The following is a 12,172-nucleotide window of genomic DNA, read 5'->3' on the forward strand; positions in this document are numbered from 1 at the left end:
AGAAAATAGGTATTTGTTAAAGTATACTGTGTTTAATAGAGAAAAATTAAAAACAAAAAATTAAAAACAAAGGTGAAAGAAATGTCCTGGTGCTCAGGTGTATGGTGTGAAAACAATGTTTCCTTTATAGACTTGTCTTTTCTTTTTCTTACAGATGATGAAGAAGCTACTCCTGTAAAAAGAAGACGGGTCAGCAGTGATGAGGAGCACACTGTAGACAGTTGTATCAGTGATATAAAAACTGAACCCCAGGAGGCATTGACCCCAACAAGCACTTCAGATAATGAGACACGGGACTCTTCGATCATTGATCCAGGCACTGAACAAGATCTTCCTTCCCCTGAAAATAGTTCTGTCAGAGAGTACAGAATGGAAGTTCCATCTTCATTTTCAGAAGACATAATGCTAACAGTGAGGTCACAGCATACAGAAGAGCAGTCAGGAAATGGTAAATTTCAAGAATGCAAAGAATTCAAAGAGCTGCAGACTTCCAAGGATTCCACTGTAGCGGAAGAGGACTCAGAGTTTCCTTCCACATCAATTTCAGCAGTTTTATCTGACCTTGCAGATTTGAGAGGCTGTGATAGTCAAGCCTTATCATCCCAGGACCCTGAAACTAGTTTATCAATCACTTGTGGCCATTCCAGAGGACTTTTTAGTCTTATGCAGCAGCATGACATTTTAGACATCCTGTGTAGGACCATTGAGTCTACAATTCATGTGGTTACAAGGATATCTGGAAAAGGAAATCAAGCTGCTTCTTGACATTAGATGAAGCATGTCTGCTTCTAAGTCTTTTTTTTCCTTCCTCCCATGAAAAACGCTGTTGCCTAAGTTTTGCTTATTTCTGTTTTGTGCTTCAGTTTGTCCAGTGCTCTCTGCTTGAATGGCAGGATAGACTTAAATGCTTAATCCTTGGTCAGGCAGAACTCCGGTTTTTTTTTGTTTGTTTGTTTTTAGTTTTTCTTCTTTGCATCTACCATACACTTTCTTAAAGGGCAATCAGATAATGGATATGTTTTATGTAATTAAAAATTCACTGTAGTGGCTTTCATTTAATATGGCTGTCTGGGAGAACAGGGTTTCCTTGCCCTGTATGATGTAATTTAAACTTATGGCATTTTTACTGTGTATAATATGGTGTCCTCTGTGCCAGTTTTGTACCTTATAATAGAGGCAGATTGCCTCAGATCGCTGTGGTTCTTATTATCAAAATTAAGTTTACTTGTATACTAAACAACCACAAGAAATTTGATTCTGTAAAGAATCCTCTTTAGCTGTGGCCTGGCAGTATATATATGGTGCTTTATTTAACAGAATACCTGTGGAGGAAATAAAGCACACTTGATGTAAAAATAATTGTTTTATTTTTATTGACATGATCAATTGCTATTCTGTGCACTTCATTAAACTGATTGTGATGACTTTTCATTTGTTTATATATATTATTGCTTCACTCTTTGGATTTCTCATCAAAGATAACATGAAAACTAAAACAAGTGCAGAGCATGCTATGCAATTTCTGTAAATCTTGGGGTTCTTTTGTTTACTCTGCATGATTCACACAGTTAAGAAGGATTTGTTGTTTGCGTTTTTCCAGCAGCTCAGAATGTGACGTGGTGGAAGAAGTGAGTGGAACTTTTCATTTGCTCCATTTCCAACTTTAACCTGTCTGAGACTATTCCTGCCTTTTCTCCTATGCCATCTGCTGTCTTCCCTTGACTTTCTTTTACTCATGCTGCCCTAGGGCATGCTTTCTCATTTTCACAACACCTTTTCTGCCTCCATAAATGCAGGATTGACTCCACCATCTATTTTCTTCCATTTCCTTATGTTATTTCTAAGGAATATGCATACCTTACCATATACCATACATAGCTGCCATCTGGACTGTCAACAATTCTGATTGTAACATCTGATTAAAATCCATTTTCACATTGATTTTCCATTGGCTTAGCTCCTTTGGGTTTTTGTCATCATCTGTGTCTTTTTCTTCTTCATTTAATGTAGCTCCGTGTCATTTTCATGTCTGCAATCCTACTGTGTGGTACTACTGGGTTAGTCTCTTACTCTCTTCGTCACTTTTATAAAACCTTCTATGGTTAAGCATTTGTCTCTTAAGGTTTATGCTACACATTCCCTTTCATCAGCACTTTTATTCCTGCATTAGAAACCACTATATTAATCCTGCTGAGGGCTTTAGTTTGTCATGTCATTTTTCAAACATTAATTATGTAATTACTTTTTGTTCTCTTTGGAAATAATCTTATTGCACTTTCTGATCAGCTTCTCTGTAGATTGCATAAATTCAGAGAAATCAACAACTCGTGCTCAGAACTTGTACATTAATGAATATCAGAACTGATCTATCAAGTTTTCTACCACAAGTAAGAGTTTGTGATTGGCTCAAGGTGTTTGGGAAAACACCTCTCAGTTTAAAATCTGCAATTGATAAAGAAGGCATTAGCCCTGATTAGCACCTGAGAGAAGTTAGTTAGTAACATCCAAACTATCACAAAATCTCTTTGTCTACATCCAAAACTGGTTAGCCTAATCTCAGTTTAGCAATCTCAAATTTAAACCTAGATTATCCATATTTACCCGAAGTTTGCCTCTTAATCAACCAACCAATACTTGGTCTGGCAACTATTTCTGTATTCAAAACGTAGGTACTTTTATTTGAATATCTAAGCATAAAAGGGTACCTAAACTTTTTAGTGTTTAGAAAAAGATCAACTCTATCCATCTCTTAAAACACAGCACTTCTTAAGGGGCTGTTTATTGGCATCTAAAGCAGAAGGAACGTGTTAACTTTTTAGTTCTAATTTGTACTTTTATCCTGTTGATGTTAGGCGTCTGTTCTTGTTAAAACAAACCTCACCCAAATACAGACTTGTAAGGGAAAGTTGCTCCTGGCGGAAAAAGGCAACACACCTTTATCTTCTGCATTACTTAAGTTTGTTTGACGAAACTGTAAAATAAAGTATATAGGACTTTCATATTAACTAACCCGTTTGACAAAGTGAAGTGAATGGAGAAAACAAGTATCATGTAAAAGTCACGTATTTATTTTATTCACCAGCTGTGTTCTCCACAGGCAAGTTGCCCTTTCTTGATAAATTTGTTTTAAGCTGCATATTTAATTCTCAAATGAGTTAAGTAAAGTTATCCTTACTAATCTCAACGTGGTTATAATTAAGATAAACAATTATTTCCTTTCAGTATCCTATCAAATTTTAATCTAACAGTTTTTTGCTTAATTTTAAGCTACAGAATTGTGAAGGGCCAGAGAAATCAAGAGAAAGATTTACAGAATTGGAAGAAAGCGTTATTTTGGAAGAAATGAGCAGTAATAAATTTCACAATGAGGTCAGGTAAGGCAGTACGGTGCATGCAGAAGACTTATCAGCAGTGGTAAGCATTGTACCATCCAGAATAACGTTAACTTATCTTTCCCTAGAACTTTCTACGGCATTAGAAACCATTGGCCTGCAGTTAAGCCAGTCTCAAAAATCATAAAGGAGGCTGTAATGTTCTCCGCATTTCTTTATCATCTGCTTTCTAATATCTTTCAGCTGAATTCTGATGAACATCCCCTTTCCTAACATGACAGCTTTGCCACTTGATATCATCATCATAGTATCATAGTATCGTGCAAGTTGGAAGGGACCTTAGAGATCATCGAGTCCAACTCCCGGGATTTGAGCCCTTCTGTGTAGCAGAGCAGCATTTCTGCCACTTGCGCCACAGGGGGGATTCAAACCCCGGGCCTCTGGTGTTGCAAGCAGCAATTCTACCACTGCGCCACCGGAGGCACACAAATATGCTAAATGCCACAGAATTGCGAATGCTTCCTACTCATTAATGTAGCTTTCCTGCTTCTGGTGGCATTACTTTACTGTGTCTAAATCAGAGTTTCCCTCTCAAGTTAAGTTGCAGTAAGTAAATACAGTTTTCCCAGGTAAAGCTGTTTCCATACATAGTCCAGCTTACAGGCCACCTCACTCATTAAGAAAACATAAATAAAGCTTAAAATATACAGTATCATAGAAGTGGGTCTTTATAATACCACAAATAATTTATTTATTTTTTCCATGTTAACAACGTATAAAAAGTAATGCCCTAACAGAACTACAGTGCTGTTATCAGTCCATGTTGTCTTTGGATTGCTGTAGTAAATTATGTATCTCTTCAAAATACTGCTTCTTCCACCATTGTCTTGTACTATCTTCATTAGAGACAGGAACTCCTTTGCACTCTACCTGCAATTCTGTTTCAGCAACCATATCCTTGAAATTCAGGGCAACTGTTGCATAATGCTCTGAAGGAAGAAAAGGTGACACTTCAATGAAGTGTTTCTCAAAAGGTTTAATACACAGCAGCTAACTTTATGGCCCGTTTTCATGGATGTCAACTTCAAAGAACACCCCCCTATTCTCCAAAACAGCTTCTATTTAGCAATGCTGGTAACAATCACACTGTTTTTCTTTCTCCAGGCAAAGTGCAGCCTCTAATAGAGGCCCTCAAAAAAGACTCACCATCAGGCCAGTTTCTACATCTCCACTTCAAGACAAGTCTTTTGCCTGGGATCTGTAAAAAGAAAAATAAGAAGATTCCTCCCATTAGCACATTCTTTTGCTTTCAGGATAATTCACATTCCAACTACTGAATGCTAACTCTCCCCTGAAAAGTATGGGGAAGAGGATTATCTTACATAAAAGTAGATAGACCAATGCAAACAAGATGGAGTTGCTTTTAGGCTGATTGTTTTTAAATGAACTGTTTTCATTCAGCTCTTAGCTTGCTACATTCCACTGTTTTGCTCTCTCTATAGAAGAGGTTATGCCAATTAGTTGTGAGAGACCTTAAAATGAGATCAAGCAATGTTTTCACACCTGCAATGTGTGGTAGCTTCATCCATCCAGATGGCAGTAAGATATCAAGTCTAACCTCAGCAACTATGCAAATGCCTTTCAGAAGTTCCAAGATTAAAGCTGAGCTCTGATCATCATTTTTTTTTTCTTGAGGGTAAGAGCACTCAGCTGGGGACAGCATCATATTCAGAACAGAAGAGGAGTTAAATGGCTTTCCAGCTCCTCACTAAAAAGGACAGTATTGAAAATTTTCTCCTCCAGTGAAGGTCATTATTAATGATTCTACTATTCTCCGTCAATTAAGGCTGGAGAAGGCCACTAAGATAACCTAATCACCAAAGAACATCACATAACAGTAATCGTTTTTGTTTTATTGTAGAGGAATTGAATATGCATTAGAGGAGTGCAAATGTCTGCTGCTTCTGACACCAGCACCCCATTTTGAAAGTGAAAAGTAGCCTTCTTACCAATTCTGTGTATTCACCACTGACGCAACCATCAAACATGAGGAGTTTTCCTCCCTTCTCAGCTTCAATCACAGCAGGACATTTAGAAAATTTCTGCACCAACTAGCAAGAAAAGGACACAGCATAAGTCAGTTACGTACTACGTAGATAACTTATTATGAGACAAGGAAACTGCTACAAAACTAAAGAAAGATAATATTTCTCATATGTTTGGTTTTTCTTCCTATTTAAAAGGTAATGAAAAAAGGATCTAAGCTACTATTTATGTTTTAAAATTAATTCTTATATTTAATACATTGTCCTCAAACAGGTGAAGCAGAATGGTTCTACGACCCCCTAACATGCTTTCTGCTCCCTGTCTCAAGCACTTGACAACTAGGTCCTACACCTTTGTTCACTGGTAGGATACCATCACACTAGCATGCAATGTCAGTAATTATCAACTCCTTGTACAGTTTCTTTACTGGAATTCTCCAGAAGCTTAAAAGGTGAGACTTTTTAGCAAAGCTTTAAGAAGAAATTATGACAACCAGAATTACAGATACTTTTGGAGGTTACAAGAAGAGGGTAGTTCATTCATTTCTGGGTAGTTACATCTCCTCACTCCATTTAATGTACTTAGGAAAAATGATCTGTACCTGGTGTTATGAATGTTACACAGATTACTTGTACAGATGTTCAGATAAAACACCATTCCCTTCCCTCTTCTTGAAAGCCTCCAAGGCCCATGATGCTGCCACTTCCCTGGGCAGTCTGTTCCAATAAGTTACCACTCTTGCAGATAAGAAATTTTTCCTAATGTATTCAGGATCCTGAACCTCCTCTAGACCAACTTACCTTACCTCTTATCATATTGCTATTACCTGAGAAAAGAGGCCAACCTCGCTACAAACTCCTTTCAGGTCATTGTAGAGACCGACAGGGTGTTACCCAAGCCTCCTCCAGACTAAGCAACCCGTTCCCTCAGCCACTGCTCCCCTGAATTCTTCACCTTACAGTTCTGCTGCCCTTCTCTGGACACATTCCAGAGCCTCAGCTTCTTTCTTGTAGTCAGAGGTCCAAAACTGCAGACAGTACAGCTTCACCAGTGCCAGAACAGAGGGAGTCACCTCCTGCTTCTGCTGTCTGCACTATTGCCGATACAAGCCAAAATACCATTGGCCTTCTTGTCCACCCGGGCACTGCTGGTTCATGCTCAGCCAAGCACTGACCAACAGGCCCAGAGCGCCTTTTCCTCCACAATCTGCCAGCCACTCTGTGCCCCCAGAAGACTAGAAGTATTTACATTATCCACTTACATTACCTCTCGAAGTATTGCCAACTTACTTCCTTAGTTGTGAAGATGCTATAAAGCTCATCTGCTGGAGAGTTGAATATTTCTCTCATAAGTATCCTCACAGTAGGAATTTTTACACCTACTAAACCCAGCAAATGTGGTGAAGCAGACTCCTGTAGAGCAAGCAAATTCATATGAATGACAGCAAATTCAAACACTTGTGAGCTGTGAAAAGGCAGGGGTTGTTGTGAATATACGACAATATACAATCTACTTCTGCCTTTACTTGACAGAATTGTTAATCAGTATTCATTAAGTAAGTGAAACAGCTCCAAGTGAATTCATACCAAAGACATTTGTAACTTCAGACTGTGGGAAGCAGCCATCTATGCCTTGCAGAAACCACACATTACAGAACAAAGCATTATGAGATACATGCTGGCATCCTCTTCCTCATCTGGCAGACCTAGACCTGTGCCCAGGCTCTGTGACGGACCATTTCCGTACGCTAAGTCCTGATCACAGGAGTGGTCAGGCAAATGCCACCCCAAAGACTGCCACTTCTGCAGGTATCCAAAGGAATACAGATCTGTTAGCACAGCAAAATTTGCAGGGACCACATTTAAGGGAGAACCAAATTCATACAACACTTACAGCCAGCATACCTGCACAGTGTTTCCACTCAGTTTTCTCTCAGCAGTCAGTTCCTGACCAGCAGCTTTTGTAGGCAGAATCATTCCCAAGGTGAACTCTGTAGTGAACAAAAGTAATGTTCAGTAAAGGAAAAAAGGAAAATAAATAAATAAAAATCAAGCTGCACAATCACAACCACCCTGACTTTTCAATGCGCAATAGAGATTTCCTGCCAATTTCCTGTGTAGAAATCACACAGAACCAAACATACAACTCCAATCCAGTTTCCTTACCTTACTGGTATGTTTTTATTACCCCCACAGCCAAACAGGAATTTCAACTGAAAACGCAAGATTTTCATAGTCACCTGACCCAAAATTATTCATCTACACCTATTCAGGTATATGCCATTTCCATGAACTTGTCAACAGCTTAGCGGTAAAGCTGACTGCAGAGCTTTGCTTTGCACTGCAGGTATTGCACTGATCTCTATGACCAGCATGTATAATAAAATACAGCCTGGATTGCTACCAAAGCTTATGGACACTGCTATGTTTGACAGCAATTAAAGACTTTGACTACTAGGTCTAGCATTTTTATACCAGCTGGTAACAATCAAAACAAATAAACCTAAGGATTCTCAGTACATTACCAATCTATTCAAGAAAGAAGGTATTAAAAGAACAAAAACAAAAAACATACTGTTTCTAATTACCTGTTTTAAGTGCTCTAAGGTAATCTCTGAGGGCCTCTCTGACTTTTGTGGTTCCTTCAGTTCTCATAAGCTCCTTCAGAATATCACCTTCCCCTTTCTTTTTGCTAACGTTAATCTAGAAATAGAAAAATGACAAGAGCAAAGAGGCATCTACCCTGGGGGTACTGATTGATGCACGGCTGAACATGAGCCAACAGTGTGCCCGGGTGGCCAAGAAGGCCAACGGCATCCTGGCTTGTATCAGGAATGGTGTGGTGAGCAGGACTAAGGAAGTCATCCTGCCCCTGTACTCGGCATTGGTGAGGCCTCACCTCGAGTACTGTGTCCAGTTTTGGGCACCTCAGCACAAGAAAGATATGGAGGTTCTGGAGCAGGTCCAGAGAAGGGCAGCAAGGCTCGTGAAGGGCTTGGAGAATCAGCCCTACGAGGAGAGGCTAAGGAAGCTGGGGCTGTTTAGTCTGGGGAAAAGGAGGCTGAGGGGAGACATTATCGCGCTCTTCCAGTACCTGAAAGGTTCTTACAGTGAGAGTGGGGCAGGTCTCTTCTCACTAGTGACAAGTGACAGGATGAGGGGAAATGGCCTCAAGTTGTGCCAGGGCAAGTTCAGGTTGGATATTAGGAAGAACTTCTTTACAGAAAGGGTGGTTAGGTACTGGAATGGGCTCCCCAGGGAGGTGGTTGAATCGCCATCCCTGGATGTGTTTAAGAGCCGTTTGGATGTGGTGCTCAGGGATATGATTTAGCAGAGGTTTTTTAGAGATGGGGTACTGGTTAGGCTGCGGTTGGACTTGATGATCTTCAAGGTCTTTTCCAACCTGGGTAATTCTATGATTCTATGATCGTTAGCCTTTCAGGTTCCAGCAAAAAATGAGAATATTTTGGCTTTGTTCATTCAGAGGACAGCTGCAGTTTCAACTTCATTATATTCTCAGTTTATCCTATCGTTGCTAAAAATAACTCTTTTGGGGTTTTCGCTTAAATATATGCCTGTCTCCCTCCTCCCAGAGAGAGAGAAAGTTATAACCAGAGGCATCTTCTGCACAGCAGCGGGAACCTGCAGGAGCCACAGTGTCAACTACAGCACAACCAATGAGGATGTTCCTTGAGTTCTTAGGTTGCCTTTTTGTCTTTTGTTAAGGCTACAACAACCAGAGCTGGTCTCAGGTACGCAGCGTACTGTCACAAACAGCAACTAGCAACAAAAACCGCACATTCCTGGTAGACAAAATCTGAGAACAAAGATAAGCTATTATTCCAAAAAATAATAATAACAATAAAAACACCAAGAGTAAACCATCAAAGTGTAATTACTGCATTTAATCATAGCATAAATTAAACATGATGCCTATGTGTTAACATTTTCTTTAAGAACTCTGAGCCTGCAAAGCCATGTCAGTGTTTCACACCTACCTCTGTATCATCTACCTCATTTTCTTCTGACAGGTTAGGAATTTCAATAGATCCCTTATGTTTCTCACCAGACTCTTTCACAGTACCTGTATTAACACAACAAATTCTTAAATGCATTATTAACAACTATTTCCCCCTTCAGAAGAGTTTTGTACTTTTAACAGGTGCAAACCTGTTCCTTGAAGCAAGAGAGCTAGAATCTAATTGAAAAGAACCCTCTCCGAGCCCGAGAGCACCTTCACTTACCTGCATGGCCCCATGACTGTGTTCAGCTGCGAGTCCTACAGCACACTGCTTGGCCCCAGGCCTTACTGCGGAAGGGCTTAACGTTTTGCTTTCATTCCAATGAAGACTCTTTCCCCATGCCTTGCAAAGCCACTAAATATTTACATTTATTCACCATTAAGGCCATGTTAAACTCTCAGTGGAATGCAGGGGTGGAAACATGCACTTATGTGCCAAATCCTGTTATTTTTATAACGTTCAGCCTACATGAATAGCCCTGCATTAAGCATGACTGTACAAGACTTAGCATAGAGGCTAACATCCTACTTATTTGGACTCTCTCACCTATGCAGAAGCTAGCTAAATCCAGCTGAACACCAGCGCTCCCTTCACTGCACCCTGCAACAAACACCACCATACACAGTTGCAACCTGACGTGCTACAGGCCAACGCTGGAGTAGCACGCAACAGGGATACTCAAACATTTTACAGTAAGAAAAAGAGCTAACAGCGGTTGGCAGTGCAGAGCAGGGCACAGTGCAACGGCTTGATCTCCGTCAGGATTTAACTGAGTGAAGCACAGCACGGCGCACAAACCCTGCTCTGCCACAACAACCACATCCACACAGCGCAACGTGAGCAGAGTCCTCACCCGGACTTCTCAACATCTCCCAGGAGAATGCAGCTCAAGTCATATATACACACACACACACACACACACTCGAGCTTAATGATGTCTGAACCCAACGCAGACACGTGCAGCCACCTCAAGGTTCTCTTCACTGCTTTCCTCCACCTCCAGGTTAGCACAGGCAGAATGCTGTAAAGCAGATTTTACTTCCCGCTACTGTCTTATTTTTATTCTGCCAAGCCACTGTTTTAGAAAACTGACAAACGGAGGCGTTTCTCAGTCAGACTGCTTTAAAAACACTGCTTAAATGTGTATGTTTTAAAAGGGCACATGCGTACCACTCCTCATAATGCTTCCACCGCCATGCAGAGCAATCCATTAGGATCCCCATTCTGTCCCCAAACGAACAAAAGAGGCAGCAGCCAAACAACCAAACCGTCCGCAGCCCTAAGGATTTCACTCCTTTAAAGCCGAGGCCGCAAAGCCGACGCAAGGCAGAACCGAGCAAAGCAACCGCGAAGCGGCAGGCCGAGCTGCCGCCCTTAGCCGGGTCCGGCCGTACCTCTCCAGGAGAGCCGCAAGTTCCACTCGTAGAAGAAGATGAGCCGCCCCTTCCGGCTGCTGCAGGACGCCTCGCCCTCCACCTGCTTCAGCTCGCAGATCTCGCAGCGCCCGGCCTCGCCCTCCACCACCAGCCCCACCAGCACCTCCTGCAGCTTGCTCCGGGACCAGCTGGTCGCATCCCGCTCCGTCCTGTGCGGGACGGCGGGACCGCTCAGCGCGGCCGCCCCCAGCTCAGCTCAGCCCGGCCCGGCCGCCGCCCCCCCTCACCAGTGCCAGTTGTTGACGTTCGTGCCGTCGGCGCGCTCCTCTACGATCCAGCGCGGGTCCCCCTGCCCCCATTTAGCCATGGCGGCCTCGGCGGAAGGTGCGAGAAAGCCGCGCCTCACCGCTCCGCCCGCCGGCCTTCCGCGCCCTTCCGCAGGAGGGCCGAGGCCGCCGCCCGCCCCACAGCGCCCCGCCCGCCGCCCGGCAGGAGGCCCGCCCTTCCCTTCCTTTCCCTTCCCTTCCCAGGAGCGGCGCGGTGCCCGGCTAAAGCGAGGCAGGGGCAGCGCACGTGGAGTCGGTGTTAGCGCCACTTTATGCCCGCTATGCGAACTCAATACACCGCCCTGGGGCAGAGTCTGCACGGCAATCGCCGCGCGGTTCGCCTGACCCGCCTCCTCCTCCCTGCCCGCCTCCTGCGCCACTAGAAGGCCGAGCAGATGGTACAGGCCGGACAGCAATCACACAGTACACGTTTAATTCTGTATTGTTGCAGCGTCATCGCGGTTTTCAATAGTTCTCTTCATCGAGCGTAGTTACTGTGGAAAAGCATCATCATCCTCGTCTTCCTCATCTTTTTCAATGCTAGCATCCAAAATAATCGCCACTTCTGAAAATTTTACTCCTTTTAGTTCCTTCTCGGGGCTGTGCTTTATGGGATTGGATGCTAATGAGAGAGCTGGCCCAAGATCTGAGTTGTCCTGCAAGAAAGGAATTAACATCAATAACAAATGCTGAGCATTAAATTGTATAACTTTAAAGCTTGCAGAGAACACCTTATCTTCAAGGCTGCAAGTTTCAGGAGCAGCAATACATGAGAAGCCTTTGCTGTACGCATTCTGTAAAAGATGGAAGAGAATCACCCTTCTTTTCTGGAAGACAAAGTTACCCCCAGGAATAGACAAACAGCCCAAAGCTGTTCATTACTTCACAAAGTTCTTTTTTTTACCCCGCTGTTGAATTCAGCCACAGGTTTGCAGGCTTTTTGGATAACTATTTCAGCAAGATGAGTAATACAAAGTACCTTCCACTCCTTTTGATTGTAAAGCCAGTTACCTGTTTTGTTGTGATGCTGGCAGTGGTCTCAGCACCTGCATTTCTAGGTTCAGTAGCCCC

The 12,172-nt window shown here is 42.5% G+C and overlaps 2 protein-coding genes across 5 annotated transcripts in view; one reads left to right on the top strand and one right to left on the bottom strand.

Moving 5' to 3' along the window:
- USP34 (ubiquitin specific peptidase 34) overlaps positions 1-1,511 on the top strand; it is a 130,517-nt gene extending 129,006 nt beyond the window's left edge. For all 4 annotated transcript variants that reach the window (XM_072331279.1, XM_072331277.1, XM_072331280.1 and 1 more), the window contains one exon: positions 155-1,511. In XM_072331279.1, coding sequence (XP_072187380.1) covers positions 155-765 — 611 coding nt within the window. In that variant the 3' untranslated portion in view covers positions 766-1,511. The remainder of the gene's footprint in view (positions 1-154) is intronic.
- Positions 1,352-11,237, bottom strand: LOC140249520 (activator of 90 kDa heat shock protein ATPase homolog 2-like). The gene is made up of 9 exons (XM_072331285.1): positions 11,063-11,237; positions 10,794-10,984; positions 9,376-9,461; positions 7,966-8,080; positions 7,283-7,368; positions 6,668-6,790; positions 5,342-5,443; positions 4,539-4,590; positions 1,352-4,321 (listed from the first exon to the last, which is right to left on the bottom strand). The coding sequence occupies exons 1-9, from the start codon at positions 11,140-11,142 to the stop codon at positions 4,146-4,148; spliced, it is 1,011 nt and encodes a 336-aa protein (XP_072187386.1). The 5' UTR covers positions 11,143-11,237; the 3' UTR covers positions 1,352-4,145.
- Positions 11,238-12,172: the final 935 nt, after the last annotated feature.

Source organism: Excalfactoria chinensis, chromosome 3 (genome assembly GCF_039878825.1).
Source record: "Excalfactoria chinensis isolate bCotChi1 chromosome 3, bCotChi1.hap2, whole genome shotgun sequence".
Lineage (NCBI taxonomy): Eukaryota > Metazoa > Chordata > Aves > Galliformes > Phasianidae > Excalfactoria > Excalfactoria chinensis.